General features: G+C 35.4%; 1 protein-coding gene across 3 annotated transcripts in view; it reads left to right on the top strand.

Annotated features, from left to right (window-relative positions):
* LOC145249007 (cystathionine beta-synthase-like) overlaps positions 1–26,912 on the top strand; it is a 122,109-nt gene that overhangs the window by 38,708 nt on the left and 56,489 nt on the right. For 2 of the 3 annotated variants that reach the window (XM_080110864.1, XM_080110865.1), the window contains exons 2-3: positions 10,034–10,210; positions 21,335–21,441. In XM_080110864.1, the coding sequence (XP_079966990.1) occupies positions 10,034–10,210; positions 21,335–21,441 (284 nt within the window). Of the gene's footprint in view, positions 1–10,033; positions 10,211–19,556; positions 19,677–21,334; positions 21,442–26,912 lie in introns of those variants that run through there. The other variant, XM_080110866.1, reaches the window with a different exon arrangement.

The raw sequence follows: 26,912 nt of genomic DNA on the forward strand, positions 1-26,912 counted from the left end.
AGACCAGAAATTGTCTGAGTAATTTGAAGAGACCGCAGAGGTCAATTTTTTTTTTTTTTAACTTTGACCCCTTTTTTTGACCACTTAACATTTATTGTTTTGGGCTCAAATCAAGTTATTAAGTTAGATCCATGTCCAAGGAACCTATATCTAAAATTTCACGTGTTTAGACCCAAAATTGTAGGAGGAGTTTGGAAGAGTTCTCCAAGGTCAAATCATTGAACTTTGACTCCTTAATCGCCAAATTTCTGTCCAAAAACCAATCACATCGATTTTCTCAAATCTCAGTACCCTTATATCAAATTTCGAATCTGTAGGCTTAAAATTGACAGTTATTGCGTAGGGAAATGTACACAGACAGACAGACACACACACACACACACACACACACACACACACACTTTCACTTTTATAGATATATAGATATATATATTCACTTTTAATTGAGATCAATTATTCATCAAACTTTAATCCTTTGTGTTTTTGATGCACAAATAAATTTTCTCATTCTTTTTTTGTGTATCTTTTTTTTTATCATTTTTTTATTTATTTATTTTTCCACTCTTTAAAAACATTCTATCGCAAACATTATCTACTGAATCTTTTTTCTCCGATTTTAACGAAGGACAAACAGAAAATGAAATCGATTCTAAAACTCTGTGCAAATTTTTTTCTCATTAAAGGAAAATGAAAGCGTCAATCGATTTATCTTTAGTTGCATGCAATTTTTGCCATTTGTCTTTTGAAGATCTCATTTTTTCCCTTATTAAAAGTTCGTAGTATCTTCCATTCTTACAAACGTCCTGACGCCTGTATTTTCATCTCTTCATCTCATATTTAAAAAAAATACAGCCAGTTTTTTCCCCTATTTCTTTGACCTTTTTAGCTGTTAACAAACTATACATACTGTAAAAAAGTTCGATCAGTTTTAGTGATTATTAATCTTTTTTTTTTTTATTCCAATCGATTTCATTGATTTTCATATTGAATCCAATCAGTAGTTTCTGTTTCGTTTACTAATATCATAGTGAATGTCTGAAGCAAACCCTGCTATAATTCGAAGTTTTCTTCTAATGAATAAGTCTGGAAGAAATCTAATCTGTCAATTTTCCAAATTTCATTGCTAATACATTTGTTCTCTTTTCATAAATTGAATGTTTATTAACATCCGTTTTGCATGCATTCGATGTCTTTTATAAATTGACTTCCAGGCTAACTTATCTCTGGCTAGGTCTATTATTTATCCCTCTTTCTCTCGGGTACATTTTTATCATTTCCTCTTATGTTTTTCTTAGTCGTCTTCTGTGACTGTACCTGTTACCTATATTTACCGATCCATGAATTCTGGTCCACTTTTTTTTAATATGGCCATACCATCTGTCTCCTGCTCTGCAGACATCTTTCTATACTGTCCAGATTTCTTTCTTCTGAGGTCATTATGTCTAAGCCTGTCTGTAAGATTAAAAATTACCCATCCATTCTTATCATTTCTCTCCATGCAACACATGTCCTCAACTCTCAGATTTTACTTCCAGACATCAGCACACTAAGCAGTTTCAACAAGCAACCACAACATTGAAACGGTTGAAAAAAAAAAAAAAAAATTCCGCACACCCACACAAATATTCACCTCTAAAAACACAGCTCATCCGAAGGGAGGAAAAGAAACACTTTTCATATCACACACAGAGCAGACATTTCCATTTATTTTCTTCAAAAGTCCCCCTGAATTTATTTTCTTCAAAAGTCCCCCTGAATTTATTTTCTTCAAAAGTCCCCCTGAATTTATTTTCTTCAAAAGTCCCCCTGAATTTATTTTCTTCAAAAGTCCCCCTGAATTTATTTTCTTCAAAAGTCCCCCTGAATTTATTTTCTTCAAAAGTCCCCCTGAATTGGGATGAAACATTGATCAACTCAGCAATATTTTAGGTTTTCCTTATTCCCACAGCAGTCAAATATTAATTCTGTTTTTGTATTTGGATTCATCTGACTACTGTTCTCATCTTGAATGTCATTTTGACAAAGTTTCTGTTGATATAACCTCCAACCTTCTTGATGTGCATCTTGCTGAATTCGGGAATATTTCTGGACAGAATTTCAAACTCATTTATTTATTTATTTATTCTGTCAGCCGAGTTTAACAAAGTTTCAAAGAATCCATCTAATACAAATAACCAATACTCATCCCAAAAATTTAATTCTGCCTGATAGACTATTCCCTTGGGCAACAATGGGCAACAATGGTGACGCTTTGCTGGTTAGTAATGACAGAAGAACATTTCTATATAATGCTTTATAATCTGTGTATTGATAACGATATTAAAAGCAATTCACGTCTAATCTCTATTCTCTTCTCTTCTATTCTTCTATCTATATTAATAAAATAGGATCAATTAATCCCCTAAAGAATCAAACACCATAGCTTGTTCTATTTCTTCTATCTTTTTTTTCTTCTTCTGTCTATTCTTTCTTCTTCTTCTTCTCTTTTGTTTGGTTGTTTAGCTTTACGGCATATCAACCCTTTTCAGGTTATTTAATGCCAAATCCAGTTATTTTGGAAACAGTATTCATGTTGCATCCAGTTATTTTATAGAAGGTTTTTATTCTTCAATTGCTAGTTTGTAGTGTTTGGTTTGGTTTGGTTGTTTTATAGTGGATTTTATTGTTTTTATTCCCTGTCCTGCAGAACATGAATGAGTTTTGCAGTGAGAGAGGGAAAAGTGTTACAGTATTAATGTTCGGTACATTTTAAGTTGGGAAACCAGTCAGGAAGTGAGGAGGGGGATAGAAAGAGAAAGGAGAAATAGGAAGAAAGGGGGGTAGGGGGGTTGTTTTTGTTTTTTCAGAACATAATTAAAGTTTTGCAAAAGGAAATAGAAAATCAAAAAGCATCAAAGGTGCATTTCGTCTCAGGAAGCCAATATCTTCGGACAGCCTGATCTGGTAGCACCAGTCTTTTCTTTCTATCTTTTCTATCTTTTCTTTCTATCTTCTTTTCTTTCTATCTTTTCTTTCTATTTTCTTTTCTTTCTATCTTTTCTTTCTATCTTTTCTTTCTATCTTCTTTTCTTTCTATCTTTTCTTTCTATCTTCTTTTCTTTCTATCTTTTCTTTCTATCTTTTCTTTCTATCTTTTCTTTCTATCTTCTTTTCTTTCTATCTGTCTTCTTTTCTATCTCTTTTTTTCTTTTTCTAAAATAGGATTAATTATTTCCCTAAAGAATAAAACATTATAGCTAGGCAAACGCAGACACCACATAAAATTCGATATCATCAGACTACTACACACTACTTTATATACCACAACACGTAACTTCTCTATATCTCATTCCCTATCACAGATGGTTACGTTTCCAACCTGTTTCCCCAGACCAGCAAGAACAACATGCATCGCTTCTAGATCTGTTTCTGACCACAGTTCCCGATGACTGTGTAACGAACGCCCACAGCCCTTTTGGGAACGCCGACCATGCAGTGGTAATGGTTGAAATCGCCCTAAACTCTAGACCCAAAACTGAAGAGCCAGTGCTCAAAACAACGAGATATTATAAAAAGGCTGACTGGGAAGCCATCAGGGACCTCATCAGGGATGCTCCATGGCAAAATATCTTTTCACTTCCTGCTAAACATTGCGCAAATGAGACCACTGAATGGTTCAAAGCGGCAATCGAAGCACGTTTCCACACGCAAATTCTATAGCAAACCCCACTCTCCCCAATGGTTCACTTCAACTTGTGCAGCTGCCATAGTGCAAAGGCAGCATGCGTACCACAAATTTAACCGACATAAGTCCAGTTCAAACAGACAGAAGTACATAGAAGCCAGAAATAACTGTAAGAAAGAAATAGCGACAGCTAAGAGAGAATTTACTGAAACCACCCAAAAACGCATCGAAGTACAGCATTTAGGAACCTGAGACTTCTGGAAAATCTACAACAGTGTAGTAAATAATAGGCAATCAACAATTCCCCCACTATCCAACAATCATGAGGTTGTTTGCTCAGCAACTGAGAAGGCTAACATGCTTGCCAGACGGTTTGCCTCCAACTCCACACTGGACTCTGCTAACCACCCCCTCCATGACTTTCCTTTGCAGACAGACGCCACACTAGACGATCTGAAAATCCCCCCTGCTCAGGTGCATGCTATCATAAGAAAGCTTGACACTGCAAAAGCATGTGGACCTGATCTCATCCCGGCTGTGCTATTAAAAAAGTGCTCAGCCGAAGTAGCTCCAGTTCTCTCTCTACAACAAATGCCTTAATGAATCTTGCTTTCCTGCCTGCTGGAAAACTGCTTCTGTAGTGCTAGTTTTAAAGAATTCTGGCGAAAGAACTAACCCAGTAAATTATCGCCCCATTAGCCTCCTCCCACTTTTCGCCAAAATATTTGAGACCATAATTAACCAAGCTCTAGTCCATCACCTTACAGATGCTAAACTTCTGACTGACCAGCAGTATTGATTTAGGCAAGCCTGTTCCACAGCAGACATCCTAACTGTAATCTCAGAACGTATATATCAGTCACTGGATAAAGCGGGGGAGGGTAGAGCGGTAGCTATAGATATATGATATATCTAAGGCTTTTGACAGGGTATGGCATGAGGGTCTTCTCAAGAAAATCAGATCATATGACATCACTGGAAGAATACATAACATAATTAGATCCTTCTTAGATAAGAGAAAAATCCAGGTTGTCCTTGATGGTTGTATAGCCAAACAATATGATATAAATGCGGGAGTGACTCAAGGGTCTATTCTTGGACCTCTGTTATTTCTAATATTCATAAATGATCTCCCTGACAAAATTGTCTGTGAGATGGGTATGTATGCTGACGACACCACGCTCAATAACAGACCCGACAGGAAAACAAATGAACACATATCTAAAGAAATGCCAGAAACATTAGAGGAAGACCTGATCTGTAGTGGAATGGGGAGAAAAATAGATGGTCACATTCAATGCTACCAAGACTAAACTTGTTTCCTTCAATAATTACAAGAAACCTTTCCTACCGTCAATAGCAATGGCCAATGACTCTTTTTCTGAAAGTACATCTTTTAAACTCCTCGGTCCAACGTTCACAGGAAACATGAGTTAGAACAATTACATTGAGAACATTGCCAGGACTGCTGCAAAAAAGATGGGTTCTCTCTACCGTGCTGAAAGTATCCTATACCTATATAAGGCCACCATTCGCCCATGTATGGAGTAGTGTTGTCATATTTGGGCTGGTGCATCTGCCACTAGTGTCTCGCTCCTAGACAAGGTTCAAAAGAGAGCCGCCAATCTGATAGGTCTTGAACTGTCAGCTAAATTTCAGCCTCTGTCACATTGACGAAATGTTGCATCCCTCTGCCTGTTCTACAAGTACTTTAACAGTGAATGCTCTGATGAACTGCAAGCACTTGTGCCCCCTTGACGTAAAAAGCCCCGACAAACCCGACAAGCAGCTAAATCCCACCCCTGCACAGTAGAGATCCCTACATGCAAGAGAGCCTTCTACTCCAGTAGTTTCTTCCCCAGAACAGCTAGACTTTGGAATTTCCTTCCGGTCCCTGCTTCCCCGACTATACTGACATGCAGAAGTTCAAGTGCAACGTGAACCGACATCTTGCTCCCCAACTTCCTACACAGTACCCCTAATTCTTATGTCCCTGATAGTAGCCCCCTACAACAAAGTGACAATGTGCCTTGTTTGGGGTGAAAATGTAATTAAAAAAAAAAAATAAAGAAAAAAAGTATTTGAAGTCGCATTCATCCGTTATGATAAATTATTATATTTATTCATACGAGCGCCACAAGACAAACTATGTCTAACATGACTGTGGTAGCATAATTTTTCTCTCTAATCATTACTGCCTCCTACAAACCCCATCATAACCGGGAACTTTTCAACGGCTGCAGCAACTTTGTTTCTTACCTACATACATTTCACATCACTCTATGCTCTTTCCATTCCAAAAAATACTGACCGCTCCCTAATTGTTAATTTCTGCCGCTCTTACTGGTTGTCCGTTTGCATTTCTTAGAATACTGCAAAATCAGTTTCTGCTATTTAGCGAACAATTAAACAAGAAACAAGATGGCGTCATTCATCGCGCGCACAAAATCATCCGATTCCTATACGGCCGACCATGGGTAAAGACCTTATTTAATAATTCCTTTGCTTCCATTTTCGTGTTTACTCTGAAAACGTACATTTTCTTATTTTTTTATTCAATTCAGTTCGATTTGTTTCTGTATTTTTCGTTTTATGTTAGCATCCTTCATAAATAATAATACAAAAATCTAAGGAGACAAAAATGTACAATTCAGAAAATGTCGATGTAATAAAAGAAAATGTGGCAATTATTTTTTGTTTTGAACTTTTTGGAATGTTACCAACATGCACTGTGTTTTTATTTTGTTCTCCTCCTCCCCTATTTTCTTTGGGAAGGACTACGTCGTGTTTTGGTTTGCGTCCATTGCCAAACCGAAAGGCTATTCAATCGAAAACAGGGGATGACTTTCGAAAATATTGGCACAAAAAAGCGACCCTTCCTTCTAGAAAAGTGCCCAGTTGAGGGTGAAGGAATTCATGCTTTTAGCCAATTTTTTGATATTTGTTGCCCGAAGGGTCATGCTTCAAAACAATACTAATCTCATGGAAATACATCGTTTCGATCGAAAGGTTTAGGCAGACATACATACATTTAAACAGACAGGTGAGATTTATATTATAGACTAGCGAGGGGTACCCGGCGTTGCCCGGGTGTTTGTAGGTGTGTGTGGTGTTAAATAAAAAAGAAACCGGGGGGGGTAGGATCGAAGCTGAAGCCCTGAGTCGATGTTTGAAAATAAAATCGGCCAGCCAGAATGAAGCATTGTTATAAGTGAAAGATGTTTGAAAGTCGTCGAGCGTTACGACGATGACGATGTAAGTATAGTTATAAGCCAAGTAAGAAAAGAAAACAACGTTTTAATTAAGTCGAAAATTGTCGATTTCGGGGTGAAAAAGTTAACGCTTTTCTCTCTCTCTCTCTCTCTCTCTCTCTCTCTCCCTCTGTTTGCGTCTCTCTCTCTCTCTCTCTCTCTCTGTTTGCGTCTCTCTCTCTCTCTCTGTTTGCGTCTCTCTCTCTCTCTCTGTTTGCATCTCTCTCTCTCTGTTTGCATCTCTCTCTCTCTCTCTGTTTGCATCTCTCTCTCTCTGTTTGCATCTCTCTCTCTCTCTGCATCTCTCTCTCTCTCTCTGTTTGCGTCTCTCTCTCTTTCTCACACTTCGTGTTACTAAAAAAGAAAATGGTGTCTGCGTTTGTTTTTTTGTAAAAACTTCGATTGTTAATATTTTTTGTAAGCATATTTTTTTTTTTTACTTCACATTTTTGGCTTGTTATTTTTCGTTTAACTATCATATCTAACTATTTTTAACGTGCTAATAACTTTGGTAACGTTGTCATAGCATAGAAGTTCATAGTTTAGCTTGTGTAAGGGTTAAATTTTTTTTTTTACCAATAACAACAATGTTTTTTTAAATTCAGACTGCCATTACAGCTTGCTGACGTCAAGATCACGTGACATGACTCAGCGGGTTTTAAATACAAGTTGCCCCAAAATAAACGGCCCCGTGTATACTTTATGTAGAAGAGTTGGCACCCGTAATTTTGGGGGGCAGTTATAAATCGATTTAAAAATATGTAATGTTTAACATTAAAATGTCACTTTTTTGGGCCCCCCCCCCTGCAGAAAATCGATTAGTTGACGCACTTTTGATGGTCCTTTTGGGCCAATTTTTCAATATTTGTCGTCTGGAGGGTGGGGCTTTCATATGAGACCAAGTTTGTGAATTTTTGTTCCGTCGGTCAAAAGTTTTTAGCAGACACACAAACATACATACATTTTCGCTTTTATATATATAGATGTATAAGTTCAATGACCACCACAGATGACATACATTCGATTACTAATTTGCTTAAGAGTGCATGCCAGTGCCGTGAAGTGGTGGTAGCCACAATGGATTTTGTTACAGAGCAGTTCAATGAAGCAAGACACTGGTTATGATCGAGATTTGTGAAGGAAGCCAGTGCAAACGCAAATAGCTGCCACAATTTCATTTAAGAATGGCCCAATGTAAGCAGAAAATAATCATGGCTGTCAATGAAATTCTTATTACTAATAGTATCATTTTTTTTATTTTAACTCTCATTATAGTAGTAGTAGTAGTAGTAGTAGTATATTTTATAATATATACAGTTACATTTAACTGGAACATACAGCCTATGCTATGAAGTGACACTAACCACCTAAAAAGAACAATGACTACCACGGACGAAAGTATTTGCCACTGTATGGCAGTGACAGACATTTGCAGACAAGTGATTTGCCCAACAATGTTCGCCAGTACCCGCCAGTCCCATGAATTTAAAATAACCACAGTCGATTTTATTTCATAACAGTTAACTGAAGCCCAACACTGGTCATTATTAAAATTTACAGAGGAACCCAGTGCAAACACTATTATCTGCCACAACTTCATTTAAGAGAAGTCCAATGGAAGCAGAAAACGCTCAAGGCAACCAGTGATAGACACTGTATGCCAGTAATCAACAACCGGAGGTCTATACTGCTCATGTCCACCAGTGACAAAGACTGTATGCCTGGAATCTACAGTTGTATTGACAAAGATCCATTAGTACATGTGTCTAGATAACACTAACTGCCAGTGATCATCACTCCCATCCAATAGAGGCTGATACTTATGACTTCCAGCGATTTCCAATTGCAAAGGCGGCCAGTGCCCACCAGTACACACAAAACAGCATTACTGTTCTGACTTTGTGATATGCTTTCAATGGGCAACACCTGTACATGGGTCCTGCTAGTAAATAATCAATCTCTAATTTTATTCCTAACTCAAATATTTTTAGGGTATTTTTTACAATTGCTTATAAAACAAAGGAGGTGAAAAAACAAATACACAACAAATAAACGTTACCAAAGGCAAGATAAGTTACTCTTCTATCTACCTGGCTTAGTTTTTTTTGTGTTTTAATTTCCTTTTTACTTTCTTAAAAAATGAAAGGACAGTAAAGTCAGTTGGAACCTCGATGATCGCACAAAAATTAAACAAAATACTGGTAGATTATGTTTTAGCACAATTGGTGGCATTTATTGAATGTGTTTCTACTAGTGTTTGTTTAATTTTCGATTTTTGAGTGATTTTTTTTTTCATTCTCTTTACACTTTTTTTTTTTTTTAAGTTAAAGCACAAAAACTTATCCAGATAGGTAGAAAATAATTGACCTTGCTTTCGCTTACATTTATTTGTGTATCGGCGGCGGCCAAGTTCTCATATCTGAGAATTTCAATTTCCTCTTATATATATATATATATATATATATATATATATTATATTTTTATTTGAGGGTAAACAGTTACATATGGTCTCTACAAGCAGCTATCTGTTTCGGTCAATTTCCCTTTTCCCCCCTTTGTGGTGTCGATAGGTTCAGGGTCGCCTGACAAAGTCTCATTGACTGAAACAGATGGTTGTTTGTAGCGACCATATGTAACTGTTTACCCTCATATAAAAATATTTTGCTCTTGTTATTGAGCACTAACAACCTCATTGTATTCATTAGTCTCGACTTTCGAACATCTCAAACCTGAATATATATATATATATATATATATATATATAAAGGAGATTAGAACAATAGTCTAAAGAGCTGAGTGTATTTTAATGTAACAGTGAAATTACTAGTTTAATTAAAATACAGGAAATAGAAAGTGCTCGTTGTAACAGTGAAATTAAATTATAAATCACATTACTTAATATATATATATATATATATATATATATATATAAAATATATTCTTTCTTTTTTTGTGTTCCGGCAAAGAAATCCTATTTGCATCATGAATGAAAGTATAGACTCCTGGGCAACACCAAATAGGAACAGAAAATTGTTTCTAAAGTTTTGTTTATATTTTCTTCCTAAAAACGAACGAAAAACTAATTTTCATAAAAATTTTATTTTTTCCTTCTTTACAGGAATAGCACGATACCTGATAAAATGAATGGGGAAATAGCATGTCCCATCAAACGTTGGGCTCCTTCTGCCAGCGAATCTCCATTCCGACAATGGCGACGTCCTGATCTGCCTAGTCGATGTACATACCACACGAGCAGCAAGAATATTGCAGATTCGCCACATAACCACAAGCCGCTGTAAGTATGACTTTCTTTCTCACGGTTTGTATCGATGCAAGGGTTGGTTGGTAAAAAGGCAGACGTAGGAAAAAGTGGCAAAAAAAAAAACAAATGTATAGCAAATAAATGTCATCAAAGACAAAGTAAGCTGACTAAGGTCTTACTGCTTTTACTTACTTTAAAGCGTTTATTCATTAAAAAAAAAAAAAATACAAGTAGTGCCTAACGATAGGATTTGAGAGAAATTAAGTTGTCCCGTAAAAAGTCATGTCAAATATTGGCTCAGATAAGGAAGTGGGGGTTGGAGGGAGATTCCATGTCTAACTTGTTTGGATGTACGTTCTGTAAAGTTCCTCAAATTGTTATGCATGACGTTGCTTCTCATAGTTATGTGTCCTGAGCCATTATCTTCACTGACAATTCTACGTTATATAAAATATTAATACTTGTCTTACTTTAGTTGGTAAATTCTACTAGCATTTTCTGAAGAATTTGTTTGTTCAAAGATTTTATATGGCTGGTATATTTCAATATTTTACTATTACGGGGCTGCACCAGGGGAGCAACGCGCAGAACGTCATACCAATATTTGCTTCCAAGTATTTCAATTGCTGATCCAATTCATCTAAATTGTTTTTGCTTTCATGTATTTGTTTTTCATGCAACAAATGTTCATTTTTTTATGTGATGATAAATGTTCACTTGCCCAATTCAAAGCGCTCCACTCACAGTATCTTGTAGCCATTAGCTTTATACGACGGCCCATTGAAATGCAACAGTATACGACGGCCCATTGAAATGCAGCACTATACGACGGCCCATTTAAATGCAGCACTATACGACGGCCCATTTAAATGCAGCACTATACATCGGCCCGTTGAAATGCAACGCTATACGACGGCCCGTTGAAATGCAACGCTATACGACGGCCCGTTGAAATGCAGCGCTATACGACGGCCCGTTGAAATGCAGCGCTATACGATGGCCCGTTGAAATGCAGCGCTATACGACGGCCCGTTGAAATGCAGCGCTATACGGCGGCCCGTTGAAATGCAGCGCTATACGGCGGCCCGTTGAAATGCAGCACTATACGACGGCCCGTTGAAATGCAGCGCTATACGACGGCCCGTTGAAATGCAGCGCTATATGACGGCCCGTTGAAATGCAGCGCTATACGGCGGCCCGTTGAAATGCAGCGCTATACGGCGGCCCGTTGAAATGCAGCGCTATACGACGGCCCGTTGAAATGCAGCGCTATACGACGGCCCGTTGAAATGCAGCGCTATACGACGGCCCGTTGAAATGCAGCGCTATACGACGGCCCATTACAACCATATACAGCCAGCTGCATTTGGGGTATCCCAGACTATAAATCCCTTTAGCTCGAGTAACAGGCACATTTCAATGTCTCTGGTGTTAAAAGCTTAATCCCAAAAGATAAAAACTAAAAATCAAATAATCATAGAAAATGAACTCCTTTTTTAAAACGAGAATTTAGAACAATAGGGGCGTGATCTCTGCATCTGTTTATTAAAATTTTGTAAATAAAAATAACCCATGCCCTTCATTAATATATATAAAAGCCAAAATCTATGTATGTATGTATGTACGCTTTTCCTCGATGTCCACAAAAGGCTTCTTTCAGAGAAGCGCTCACTCGCGTCACAACTTCTTAAAACTTTTTATGTCATCTATAAATTGTAATATCTCATACTTAACCACGGAGCTCGCCTGTCTATTTAATTTTATTGACTTTCAAACGTTAATTATTCCACATTTCCTGCATCGGCACGCGTTACATTCGGTTTTCGGTATAAAAAAAAGCGAAACTCGACTCTCATCACCGGCCCAGAGCCAGTGGTCTCTAGAGAGCTAAGTAACGTTTGTTCAATGTCGACTTCGTCATATCAGACGGTAGCTTTCATTTCGAGACGAGACACTCCCCCTAATAAACAGGGAGCTGGTTTTCCCCGAACTTAGTTAAAAACAAACATGGTATTTCTGTTTATAATAAACTAGGAGGGATACTCGGCGTTGCCCGAGTGTTTGGAGGTGTGTGCTCGGGCAGGGGTGGGGGTGTTAATCAAAACATAAGAATAAGCGAAGTAAAAAAAAAAAAAGAAAACAGAAAAACGAACGTTAAAACTCTTTAAAAAATCTGAAAAATAAAGCGCGGGGGGGGGGGGGGGTACCCGGACGGTGTGTGTGTGGGGGGGGGGGGGTAATCAAAACATAAGAATAAGCGAAGTAAATATTTTTAAACATTAAATAAAAAATTTTAAAAAATCGAGAAAAAAAACACAAAAAACTAACGTAAGGCAAACGAACGATGGTAAATGTAAAAATCGGAAAAACAAAAAAGAAAACAGAAAAACGAACGTTTAAACTTTAAAAAATCTGATATATAAACCCCTCCCCCCCAAAAAAAAACGTGAAAAATGGCTTAAATGAGCCTGTTTCAATATTAAAATTTAAAAACTTGGTGGGTACCCGGCGTTGGCCGGGTGTTTTTGGGGTGTGTGATCGTCGAGGGTGGGGGGTGTTAATGAAAACCTAAGAATAAGCGAAGTAAAAAAGAAAACAGAAAAACAAACGTTAAAACTTATCTGAAAAATAAAGCGGGGGGGGGGTAATCAAAACAAAAAACACAAAACTAACGTAAGGCAAACGAACGGTGTTAAATGTAAAAATCTGAAAAACAAAAAAGAAAACAGAAAAACGAACCTTAAAACTTCTGAAAAATAAAAAAAAACCCAAAAAGTGAAAAATGGCTTAAATAAGCCTGTTTCGATATTAAAATTTAAAAAATCAGTGGGTACCGCTGTGTTTTTGGGTGTGTGTGGTTGGTCGGGGGTGGGGGTGTTAATGAAACCCTAAGAATAAGCGAAGTAAAAAAAAAAAAACAGAAAAACGAACGTTACGTGAAAAATGGCTTAAATAACCCTGCTTCAATATTTAAATTTAAAAACTCAAAAAAAAAAAAAGACATCTCGCGCCACGATTCGGACCCAAAACGTTTAGATAAATGACCCAACGCTCTAACCAACTGAGTTAACACGACGTACATGAAATTTAGTCAGTTCTTCAACTATTTAAAGTAAATTAGGTCATGACGTCAACTGACGCATGCGTAGAACCGATCTTGTCATGAGAGCACCCCCTGTAGAAAATTGTTGATTTCAGGGTGAAAAAATTAACGTTTTTGGCCAATTTTTCGATATTTTTCGGGCGAAGGATGGAACTTCAATATGATACAAAGTTTGTTCATTTTTGTTCTGTCTGTTGAAAGTTTTTAGCGGACACATAAACACACATACATACAAACACACATTTTCGCTTTTATGTATATAGATAGAAGATAAGAATTCTGTGTTAATTAAAATATTGTATTTATGCGTATTTTACAACCGGGCAACGCTGGGCGGCCTGCTAGTATGTTACATTTTCATATATCAGTCATATGTTATTCTTTAAAGAAATATAACAATACATCAACATGATGCTTAAACTCTGACTGTTTATAGATTACGAAAATAGTTTTGATGCAAAAGTGCCGCCTGTACACTAGTGTATTCTTAACCATTTATGACTTGAATTATGATGTAGATGATTAAAAAAATAAAAAAATAAAAACTTTATTGTTAATTTTATGACCTGAAATATGATGTAGATGATTTAAAAAATATTTTTCAATTTTATGACCTGAATTATGATGTATTAGCCTGGTGCAAAATAATGTTTGTTTTTTTTTTTTTTTACATAATTTTGAATGCCAAAACACAGCATTATTTTTGCGCCAACCTAATAGATGATAAAAAAAATTTAGATGGCAGCATACTGAATGTAAGCAATGGATAGCTGCAATCTGGAGGTATCTAGCATCTACCCAGATACTGAACTAATACGTACAAGGCGTGTTTGAATCAATTCCCACTTTATTCATGCCGTTATATTCATTTATTTACGACTGAACGAATTAGTTTAACGAGGTCATAAAGGGTTAACTAACATGTCAATCACTTCACGAGTGTGAATATGCTAGTGCAAAATAAAAATTTTTTTAATTATGTAACTACTACAGTTTAAGGGGAAAGAACAGCAACTTGTGTTCGATTAACTGTATACAATAAATTGTTTGGAATATTGTTTCAGCCTTGCATAATCACAAAATGGTTGGTTCAGTTACTTTGTTCTATAACATTTTATCATCTATTAGGTTGGTGCAAAAATAATGCTGTGTTTTGACATTCAAAATTATGTAAAAAAAAAAAAAAAAAAAAAAAACATTATTTTGCACCAGGCTAATACATCATAATTCAGGTCATAAAATTGAAAAATATTTTTAAAATCATCTACATCATATTTCAGGTCATAAAATTAACAATAAAGTTTTTATTTTTTTTTTAATCATCTACATCATAATTCAAGTCATAAATGGTTAAGAATACATATAGTTTTAAAGCGGTGTTGCTCAGGATTATTAAGCACCAAAAAAACCCTGTATTTATAAAAAGGAAGTGTTAAGCTTTGAGACATTGTGTTGAACAAAGATGGCGGCGTAGTTCAGATCAGTAACCAAGATTGGCGGCCAAGAATCAAATGCGGTCCATGGCGTAGTTAACGGCAAACTGATTGAATCCAAAATATTTTTATAATAATTTTGAAACGTTTTCATTGGTTATAAAAATGATTGGCGAATAATTTTGAAACGTTTCCGTTGGTTATAAAAATGATTGGCGAATAATTTTGAAACGTTTCCGTTGGTTATAAAAATGATTGGCGAATCCATTCGTTTCATATCCCCATTAGGAGTCAAAAACATTTTACAGGAAGTGTGTTTTATTTATATTAATTGTTTGCCATAAGAGCTCTGTAGGCTGGATTAAAGACTTTGGCAGGCCGGATCTGGCCCATGGGCCATAGTTTAGAGACCTATGCTCTATTGAATAGTATATATTACGAGGAATAATTTGCCCAGTAGACTAATTCGCAAAAAAAAAATACAAAAATAATAATAATAATGATAATGTCGTTCATCTAATTCCGTCTGTGTTTGTTTACAATATCGCGTCAGCTGGGTAAATGGCCTTGATATACAAAAGAGCAGATTTAAGAATGAAAAAACATATCATTTTGTAAAAATCCTTATACAAGTAAACCTTACGTCATCGCATTTAATCTAAGCAGTTTATTAGAAAAATGTTTGTCTATGTGGTGCAAACCTGAAAAAAAAAATGTTTTACTGTCACTGTGAGAAACCTCCCGCATAAGAGTTAATGCATTTGTGCGTTTTTTTTTCTTTCTTTTCTTTAATGAAGAATTTGTTCGTTTTTATTTCTACGTGTAAAGATTTGATTACTTTCAAATAATTATTCATTGCGTTTGATTTGCGCGTAAATTTTAGTTTATGCAGCAATTTTTAAAATGTATGGATGGATGATGTATTTACGATTTTTTTTTTTTTTTTTTTTTTAATAAAAATCAAATCCGTGTTGTGTTGACTTCACCATTACGAAGTAAATATTCATTTTTCAATGGATGCGTGGACATGTTTTTATTTGAGATAAAAAACGCGAACGAACCAAATTAATTTGTGTTGAAAAGGGTTCAACGGTTGTAAGGTTGTGTGTGGAGTATGTGCGGGTTATTTTTTTTTATGCAGTCATTTTCAAATATGTGTTATTGTGTGTGTGTGTGTGTGATGGTGTAAAAAAAATAAAATAAAATGAAACGCAATTGTGGCTTCTCTTCCGATTTTTTAATTTTGTAATCGTGCCCATGTTCCTTTTCCTTTTAAAGTTGATGAGTTCCTTTTCTTCTGAGAAAGGCGGAATAAATTAAAAAACAAAACTATAATTACATGAATGATTCTGCGCTTCAAAACAGGTGCTGTTAAGAAGTGAACATGTCAACATAAATGGTAAGATGGTCAACATCTTGAAATTTGGAATATAGACTTTGTCATATATATATATATTCATATTCTTCCTAATACTAACCAACCATTTCTGTAAGGTCTGACGAAGCTGTTACATCGTAAACACGGTCCAACATCTGAAACATATGTAACCAAACAGATAAAACGGTAATAAAAAAATAACACATATTTGCTCTGCAATAGTATTGAGCACTCTCTTCAGGTTTTTGCTAATTACCAGTTTTAACAAATATATCTATTTTTTTTACTATAATAAGTAAATACCTACAGACACTAGTGTTTCATCCTTTCGGGAATCTTCAGTGCAGGGTGTCACGATTAACACCAGTGTATGTGTGTATATATATATGTATACATACATATATATATATGTATACATACATATATATATATATATATATATATATCACACACACATTACCCAAAAGCACTTCCTTTAAACTCCTCAGCCTAACGTTTACAGGGAACATGAACTGGAATAGATACATTGAGAGCATTGCCAAGGCTGCTGTAAAGAAGGTGGGCTCTCTCTACCGTGCTAGAAAACTACTTACGCCTGAAAGTATCCTGTACCTCTATAACGCCACCATTCGCCCATGTATGGAATGCTGTTGTCACATTTGGGCTGGTACATCTGCTACTTGTCTCTTACTTCTGGACAGGGTTCAAAAGAGAGTCGCCAACCTGATAGATCCTGAACTGTCATCTAGATTTCAGGCTTTCTCCCATCGACAAAATGTTCTACAAGTACTTTAATGGTGAATGCTCTGACGAACTACAAGCACTTGTACCCTCTTGATATGAATACTCCCGACAAGCAGCTAAATCTCACCCCTTCACAGAGATCCCTAGGTGTAAGAAAGCATTCTACTTTAATAGTTTCTTCCCCAGAACTGCTAGATTTTGGAACTGCCTTCTGGGATTCTGTTTTCCCAACTGTACTGACATGCAGAAGTTCAAATGTAATGTGAATCGACCTCTTGCTGCTCATCCCCCTTCATAATATCCCTGCAACTTTTGTCCCCGATAGTAGCTCCCTACTTCAACGTGGCACTGTGCCTTGTTTGGGGTGAAAATTGAATAATAAAAAATATATATATATGTATATATAAGTTAAATTGTCTGTCTGTGTGAGTACATTTCCCTACCAAATTACTCTGTCAATTTTCAGTCTACAAACTCGAGATTTGACATAAGGGGTATTGAGATTTGGGAAAATCTTTTTAATCAGTTTTCGGTCAGAAATTTGGGCGTCAAGGGGTCAACGTTCAACGATTTGAGCTGGGAAAACTCTACTAAACTCCTCCCTCAGTTTTGGGTCTAAACACTTGAAATTTTAGATGTAGGTTACTTGGACATGGATCAAACTTTCTAATTTATGCATATATATATTATATTTAAAAAAATATATATATTATAAAACTCAAATGACCTTGTAACGAGGGATGTAACCCACTTTCCGGTTTACGACATCCGGTTATTCATGCGCACATAAACATTAACCCATACCAACGTAAACAAATAAACTATTCTTTATTACAACTATACTGTCACTATTTCTTACAACTAAACAACTTTAACCTGTTGACGAACATAAGAACAATTGTAGTAAAGCCAAGACTACTACTACGACTCTCTATCCGTCCCTTTTCCTTCCTTCTTTTTTTATTTTTTGTTTGCATTTCTAGATACAAAATAGTTGTGAGAACGGTGAATTTGTTGACACATTTACTAATCTGTTTCGATATTAGTTTTATTTTATTTATTTAGGTTTTATTTTTTTGCTTCAGGTTTTATTAATTACTTTTTTTTTTTTTAGATTTTAAGTTTCTATAACTTGGTTGAAGGATTCCAATATGGGATTTTCATTCTTATATTTCTCATCGGTAGGTTCATGTGCGTTGTTGCTGCTAAATGACTTTCTTCGGCGTTCGATTCGTAGGAAAATCATGTTTAATTTTCGATTTTTGAGCGATTATTCGGAAAAATAGGTAACTTTACACGAATAGGGAGGATTTTTTTTTTTCATGTTTGAGTGATCCGTCCGTGATTTTTTTCATTTTAATATACTTTCATAGAAATGTTTCTGTTATGTCAAAAAAAAAACACTATTTTCTTGACGTCACAAGTGTCATGTTCATACATGAATTCCATAGCTTATATAACATACTGACCCAACGGGTTACGGGTAATCTAGTGTGTATATATATATATATATATATATATATATATATATATATATATATATATATATATATATGCACACAATTATGAATAGTACATAGGGCTCTAGCAAAGCCGGGCTGAACTGCTAGTATATATATAAAAGGTGAAATATAATTGAAAAAAAACATATTTCTACAGATGTCAGCTTCTTTAAGAACTCTGTTCTTATTGTTGAGCACTCTTAAGTTGAAATTAAAGTCGGTCACTTAAGCTTACGTGCACAGATCATGATTTTATAGTCATAAGATCACTCTCACCGTCGTGGCATTTATATTTATCTAGGGTTAACCCTCTCGGTGCTGATGGATCCGTAGATTTGGTCAGATCATCCATCTCGAAGGAAAACTTGTCTATCTGAAAACACTATCAATAAATTTCCCTACTCTTTATCTGTGCCTAAACCTAAACGTAGATTCCCTGAACAAAGTTTCTTTCTTAGAACAGCACGCCTGTAGAACTGCCTTCCATTTGCCTGCTTTCCAGCTTACAATATGGCCGTCTTCAAGTCCAATGCAAACAAGTTCTTGATGAGCTGTTCCACTTAAGTTAACAAATTTACCGAATATTCACTACTGATTACCATGATTCTGATACTGTATACTCTTTAACCTTTATCCTCGAGTGGCTTTTGGGCCTTGAAAAGTGGTGACTCCTATGTAAAAAAAAAAAAAAACTCCAATGTTAAGCCTGTGCCACTGACCTTATCAGCCAGTTGTCAGAATGGTGCATGTTTAGGCAGGAAACGCATAATTTCGTTATAAATTATGAAGAACTCATAACAATAAAAGTAAAAAAAGTTGTTTTAGGTGAGGATTTATTTTTTTCTATGACGTCAGTGAAAGTAGAATTTCAAATTAAATAAATAGGTTGAATATTTAGTAAATAAAATGTGTGTATCTCTCTCTCTTTCTCTATCTATCTCTCTCTCTCTTTCTCTATCTATCTCTCTCTCTCTCTCTATATATATATATATATATATATATATATATATATATACGCACACACCTACACACATGTACGATGCATTTACAGATAGATCTAAACTATGAATTTTCAACCAAATATGAAAAAAAAAAATCCATGCACAAATGACTTTACATGGTTTAAAAATTGATCTCAACCGTTTTATTTATTTATTTATTTATTTTCTTATATTGAACTAGCGGGGGTACCCGGCGTTGCCTGGGTATCTAGAGGTGTAAAAGAAACAAAAAAAGAAGTGTTAGTAGGCAGGCAGGCTTGAACCAGTGACGCGAAGGCGGAAAAGAAAGTGAAAGAAAACGATGTCAATCCAAAAGACTTGCAAGTGCAGAAATGAAGGTTAGCTGAAGTCCAGTTTGGGTTTCCGCTGTTTGATCTATTTGTTTCCCCACAATGTTGGGGAAAACCAGCTCTCCATAAAAAGGGAGTGTCCAAATGAATAGCAGTTGTCTGATATGAGGGGTTTCCCCCACCATTGATTAAAGCTAATTGCTTTCTGGATGTCTCTGCAGAAAAGCCAGGAAGCTGCCTTGCTTTGAGGAATGAGAAGGAGAGCAAATTCCCACAAAACGAAGAAGGAAAGAGGGTAATCAATTAGAACCATTTTGCGTTTTAGCGTTCGTCTAACTGCATTTTATCCGTTACGCCACAGCCGAAACGTTTTGTGAAAATAACAGTCAAGATGAGAACAGTAGTCTGAATAATCCAAATAATCAACCCCCATCTCAAAAATTCAGAAACAATTTTATGTATTCATACTTTTGCAGATATTTATCCTCATCTTCGTAGTTGTTGTTTCACCACGTTTTGACCAACTCATCCTCTGGCCTTCTTCAGGTGATTAACCGAGACGAGATAGACATGCTGAGTTTTGTAACTGTATCCCCAATAATTACTGCCTTCCATAGTTGTCGTATTACCACGTTTTGGCCAACTAATCTTCTGGTCTGCTTTGGGTAGGATTGAAACTGCTATCTTCAAACAATGCTCGCCTGGGATCGTAAAGACTCAGCGCCTCTATCCACTGTGCCACATGCCCCGAAGGTCGATCAAGATTGGATTTTATGATGCTGCTGATCAATTTATTTCATCTGCTAAAACTGATCTTCTCCAAGCCGTAAACTGCCAACTCCTGAATTTATTGATTTTGATCAGAAATCGTAAAGGGTTCGTCTTTTCTCTCCGTGACTAATAAGCAGAAATAACTTACTTTTTTGACCTATCCCATGACTATTTGAAAACTGACCATGAGGCGTCTTACTTTTTAGTAACATTACTTTTTAGTAACATTACTTTTTAGTAACATTACTTTTTAGTAACATTACTTTTTAGTAACATTACTTTTTAGTAACATTACTTTTTAGTAACATTACTTTTTAGGAGCTCTGTTCTTATTGTTGAGCACTCTTAAGTTGAAATTAAAGGCGGTCACTTAAGCTTACGTGCACAGATCATGATTTTATAGTCATAAGATCACTCTCACCGTCGAGGCATTTATATTTATCTAAATGTCCAATGCAACCAAATCTGGATCTACTGCATGGTGGAAAGGCTTTTGTAAATGTTTTGCCATTTTGAAACCAGGCATACTTTTTAGTAACACCATTTATACTTTTGTTCTGCTAATGAACTATTTCCTAATCTTATTTTTTACTTCCGACACGTTATAGTTTTTCCTCTTTCTTTTTATTAATCACTTCCTTACACTCTGGGAGGGATGTCCATAGTACCACATTTTTATTGTCCTATCGCCATCAGTAGGTAAAATTGAAAATGTTTTTGTTTAATTCCTTGAAGAAGCAACAGGAGCAAGTTACCATTTTTTATGCCATGCAATAATAATGGAAGGTTTAAAAAAAAAAAAAAAAATCCAATTAAATTCTGATTCTGTGTCCCAATTTTTAATCTTGGTGACGAGTAAGTTTGATATTCACTGTGTGCTCTGTACTTGTACCGCCTGAACAGATTGAGCTAAACAAAGTATTTTTCTTTTTCAGCACGGCTCGTCCAAAGATCATGAATAATATTTTGGAAAATATTGGAAACACTCCACTTGTCCGTATGAGCCGACTTGCCCAGAAGGAAAATATACCATGTGAAATTTGTAAGAAATTTATTTATCTTTTACTGGTTGTGCTGTAAGCAATCTATTACTTATGTGTATAAGATTTTTGCCTAACTATACTTCTATAAATTTTGTGTATTGATATTCATATTAAGAACCCTTTTTTTTTCTATTTATTTAAAAAGAAAATACAACTTTGTTATATATAGGTCGTGGAATTGCATTCACTAGCAAAAGATCTAGCTAATTTGCATATTCTTTTAAGCATTCATTTTAATTAATCCCTATTAGTTTTCTCGGCACTTGTACAGTTTAATCAAGACATTAAAAAATGAAAATATCAAAAAACGTATATATAGTACGTATCCGTTATGGAATGAAGATCTCAAAAAAAAAAATTTCACTGAATTTGATTGAGTAGTTTTTTCTTTTTTGTTTGTTTTTTTTTTTTTTTTGTTTTTTTGTTTTTTAGTGGAAAAACACGTTTTTATGACAGCGCGTTGAAGGCGGAAATCTTGGAATTTTTTGAACATGCCATGGGGAGATAACTCAATTTAAAGCGTCGTCACTCCCTCCCCATCTTTAATTCTAGCTTTTCTTCCTAAAAATCGAACCTTTTGCTCGGTATCATAACAAATTGTTTTTAAAAAAAAAAAAAAAAAAAAAACTACTTGACGAAATTAAGTGAAATTTTTTTCGGAGGACTTCGTTCCATAACGGATACGTACAATATAACCTTTTTTCGATATTTTCATTTTTTAATGTCTTGATCAAACTGTACAAGTACCGTTTTTTTTATTTTCTTATGAGATGATCATCTTTAGTTAACTATTACATGTAATTATATTCACGCAGATATTCTATATGATTTATACTTGCGTAATAAGGTCGTAGTAAACACAGACCTCTTTCTATATATATTTATGTATGTGTATATATACTGGTTTCAAAATTTTGCCAACCAAACTCCTGTTAGTTTTTGGTCTAGAGACATGAAACTTAATATAAAGGGTATTCAAACCCATGCGAAACTTTATATTTGAGTTTTAGCCGAGGGGAAATCGGTGCAAAACTGAAAATTAAAAAAATGAAATTTGCCAGGTGAACATTTTTTTGTCAAAAACAATAATGAGGATGTCAATGCTCTGGTTGCGGAATAATGTCATTGAATATTTTGTTCATAATTGCTGAAGGATTTAAATATTTTTCCTTCAGACACTCCACAGCTGCGTCGTAATTCTCGGGAATCACATCAAACCTAGAAATAATATTAAACGCCTCTCCTGATAATTTGGATTTTAGCAATAATAATTTATCTGCACTTTTCATGTTCGCAGTACAGAATTCAAATTTCCTTAGGAACCCATGGAATTCAAACTTATTGGGAGTTCGATCTCCACTAAAGGGGGGCGGCACTCCAACTCCATTTTCATGGGAACAATATCCCTTGATTTCTCAATCTCCGGCTGGAGCTCAGCCAGTCTGTCGTGGACTCCCGCCTTAAACATTTAGAAGTCACGACAGATATTTAGTCTTTCCTCATCTGGGGACTTCAAAATTAACTGATCTAATAAATCCACTTCAGTCCACTTCAGACAACCGTTTCTCGATGTCGGAAGAAAAATTATTTATACAAACGGCATTGTATATATGCATGCGTAACGTAATAGCTATTGGTTCATGTTTAAATTTTTAGCCTTGCAGCAAACGTCTTCATAGCTCAGGCATTAATGTCAAAGGAAAAAGTAAATTGTAAGCTAAACGTTTTTGGTTTCAATTCTTTTTATTTTTTAAATCATTACTATATATTCGATTGAATATAATGAATACGAAATCTGCATTAATCAAAATATATTTAATCGTATTTTACAATCGGGCAATGTCTGACGGCCTGTTAGTTATAGGAAATTGATTTGTCTTTGATTTTTTTAACAAATTGTCATCACTTGCCGTGAAGGAATCTCATTGGTAAGCGTTAATGAGTGATCAAAATCGGGTAGAATTGGATTATTTAAGGGGACAGCTCAGCAAGAGCTTGTTTACATTGGACTTGAAGATGATTATAGTGCAGTTAGATGGAAAGCAGATCAGCAGAACAGTTCCACAGGTGGGCAGTCTGAGGAAAGAAGCCTTGTTCATGGAATTTGTGTTTAGATTTAAGCACAGATAGAGTGGGTGAAATTGTTGATAGTGGTTGTAGCTAGACAAGTGTTTTTGTAAAAGTTTGGCAAAGGATTGCGTTGATTGTGTAGTAAGTAATCTGTTATGTGTATTATGATTTTGCGATTTGGTTCATGAATTACTGTGAACATGTTTGTGTACATTCATTCAAGCCGTGATCGTCCTACTCGTTGTGCCAGTCCAAAGTTGCCCAGCTTGATTAGTGCTGCAACAAAGGTATTTTCCTTTTAAAAACAATTGACAAAAATGTTTTGTTTTACTTTCTTTGTATTATTTTTTTATTTCTCGACTTAAAATGGCACCTGTTTTCCCAATTTGAATAGCAATCCAATCAACGCAATCTTTTTGCTAAGAACCTCAAAGATCCACTTTGCCCAGAGAGGCACGCCAACCCAACTGACCGCCAGCCCTCATAAAAACCAAGTGCCTCTGTTCTGACCAGAGGGCTGACTCTAATTGCCTCCCCTTCCCATCTCCTGGAATCTTTTTATCCCCTGACCAGAAATCTTAGATTCTTGCTTTTTTTTTTTAATTATTTTTTTTTTTTTTTTTAGTGGTCATCATTCGACCACCAAGAAGCTGACTACTTTAGACATCTACTAAAAACTAGAAAATGGCTAGTGTTCATATTTTTTTATGATGGAAATCACTCCAGACAAGGCATGAAGCCACTTGATGTAAGGAGTTGAAAAAAAAAAAAAAGAATAGTACTTCAAGATCAGAAAGTTGCCAACGGTAAGTGCTAGATGGAATAGTTTCTGACCCAGAAAAAAGCAGTTCTTCCCTCTTTGTCAGAAATATCGCTCATGGAATGTGAGGACTAACGGATAAGGGAAGCAAAGTAAACTCGTTCAAAGGACTTCTCCGCGGATAATCTTGGAAATTACTTTTCTCTGGTTAGGGTTGCACAATCTGAACCCTGTTTACTTAAGATGCTTATTTTATTTGAAACAAAAAGCATCTCTTGGGTGGCTTGACTCCAACGATAAATGTTTTGAATTCTGCATACCCCCCCCCGCACCTTTTTCTCTTGGACAGACATCTCACATGCAGTGTCAACAAAATTCTATACTATCGATCATCGATCGAATGGGCATAGTAACATAAATCAAGTGGGTGAATTAATAAATCATAGCATTGCTAATACAACAACCAATAAAAATTGCTAATACAATAACCAATAAAAATTGCTCACACAATAACCAATAAAAATTGCTAACACAATCTATATATCTATAAAAGTGAAAGTGTCTGTGTGTGTGTGTGTGTGTGTGTGTGTGTGTGTGTGTGTGTGTGTGTGTGTGTGTGTGTGTACATTTCCCTACGAAATAACTCTGTCAATTTTCAGTCTACAGACTCAAAATTTGATATACAGGGTATGGAGATCTGGGAAAATCTTTGTAATCCATTTTCGGCCAGAAATTTGGTTGTTTAGGGGTTAAAGTTAAACGATTTGACTTTTGAGAACTCTACCAAACTCCTCCGCCAATTTTGGGTATAAACACTTGAAATTTTAGATATAGGTTACTTGGACATGGATCTAACTTAATAACTTGATTTGAGCCCAAAACAAATGTTATGGGTAATAATAGAGGTCAAAGTTAAAAAAAAAAAATTGACCTCTGCGGTCTCTACCAAATTTCTGGTCTAAACATTTGAAATTTTACATAAAGGGTATTTAGAGATAAGGCAAGCTTTTTAATCGGTTTGGGTCGAAAATTTGAGCTACCAATATATAAATGTATGTTTGCATGTCTGCCTAAAACTTTCGACAGAGGCAACGGATTTTCACAAGATCAGTATCATTTTGAAGCTCAGCGTTTCAGACGACAAATACCAAAAAATTGGCTAAAAACATTTTCTTCACCCTCAACTGGGCACTTTTCTACAGGAAGGGGGGCGCTTTTTTCGCTGATATTTTCAAAAGTCATCTTTTCGATTGTTTTAAACCTACGTCACTTTCGGTTTGGCGGTGGTCGTAACAGCAAAGAGTTTTTTCCCGTTCTTTTCCTCCTTCACGGTATGAGTTCGAGCCTGCCTTCCTACTACCACTTTCTTTTTTGCTCAACACGCACCTCCAAACACCCGGGCAACGCTGGGCACCCATGTTAGTAATCAATAAAATAAACATCAAAATAATAATCACAGGAATCGTCGATCAATGTGCAGATTATTGTTGATGATCAGCAACGAATTGAGAAACACTTCGTAATTTTACCCCCACCCCCCACCTAAAGGATGTCGGGACCACCTTATACAATAAATTTGGATAACACCCACCTGAAGTCTTGTAACGACCCTCTCCTTCCTGGTAGGCGGTACAGGCCCTATTGGAAAACCCTGATTTAGATCATCATCGAATACCTTCCATGAAAATAACGATAGAATTAAGAAACTACCAACATCTCTTCTGTTAATCCATTATGAAACAACCAAACCAAACACTGCAAACGAAAGGGTTGATATACTGTAAAACAATTAAACAAAATCAATTGTCGAGAAAGACTACTTTTTAAAGAGTAGTGACAAATTCCTTAATAAATGTCAATTGCTTTGGTCCGACATTTTTTAGCACATCGTTTGTCATAGTCTGTAACCTGTGAATTTTGAACTGAATCCTTTTTAAGTTATCCCTGGGGTAGACTGCTATGACTTTGATCTTTTGTGGCAAGAAGATAAAATGGCAAATTTCCAACATCATGTTTTGCTGAAAGAAGTAGTTTCTTTAACCATTTTTTTTTCTTTAACCATTTTTTTTCTTTAACCATTTTTTTTTTCTTTAACCATTTTTTCTTTTCTTTAACCATTTCTTTTCTTTAACCATTTTTTTTCTTGAACCATTTTTTTTCTTGAACCATTTTTTTTTTTCCTCCAGATTTTTTTTTCTATCGAATATCTATTTACAGAGAAGAAAAAAAAATCTAACACATTTAGTTCTAGATATGAAAAACTTCCGTAGGCGAGATAAGGAGGGAATTTTTTTTTTTTTTTTTTTTTTTTTTTTTTACAGAACCAGAAAATATTAATTTTTTGCTTAATAGTTTGCATCATTTATAAAAATGAAGATGACGTTAAATTATGCATCGAATTTTACTCAATTACTTCAACTGATAATGAAATGACCTAGTGTATGGGCAGACTCTTTCGGGCTGAAATTAAAATGTTATATCTGTTTTGTCTGAAGAAAAAAATTTTTTTTGGCTGGGAAATTTTTATCTTTGTCGTATCTGGAGCTCACCCATTTCTTTTTACTGCTTTATATATCCCCCACATAAAAAAATGACCTTGTGTCTAACTTTTCCCTTATGAGGAATCGAATAAATACTCTT

This window comes from Euprymna scolopes, chromosome 27, assembly GCF_053919585.1.
Source record: "Euprymna scolopes isolate OS-2025 chromosome 27, ASM5391958v1, whole genome shotgun sequence".
Classification (NCBI taxonomy): Eukaryota; Metazoa; Mollusca; class Cephalopoda; order Sepiida; family Sepiolidae; genus Euprymna; species Euprymna scolopes.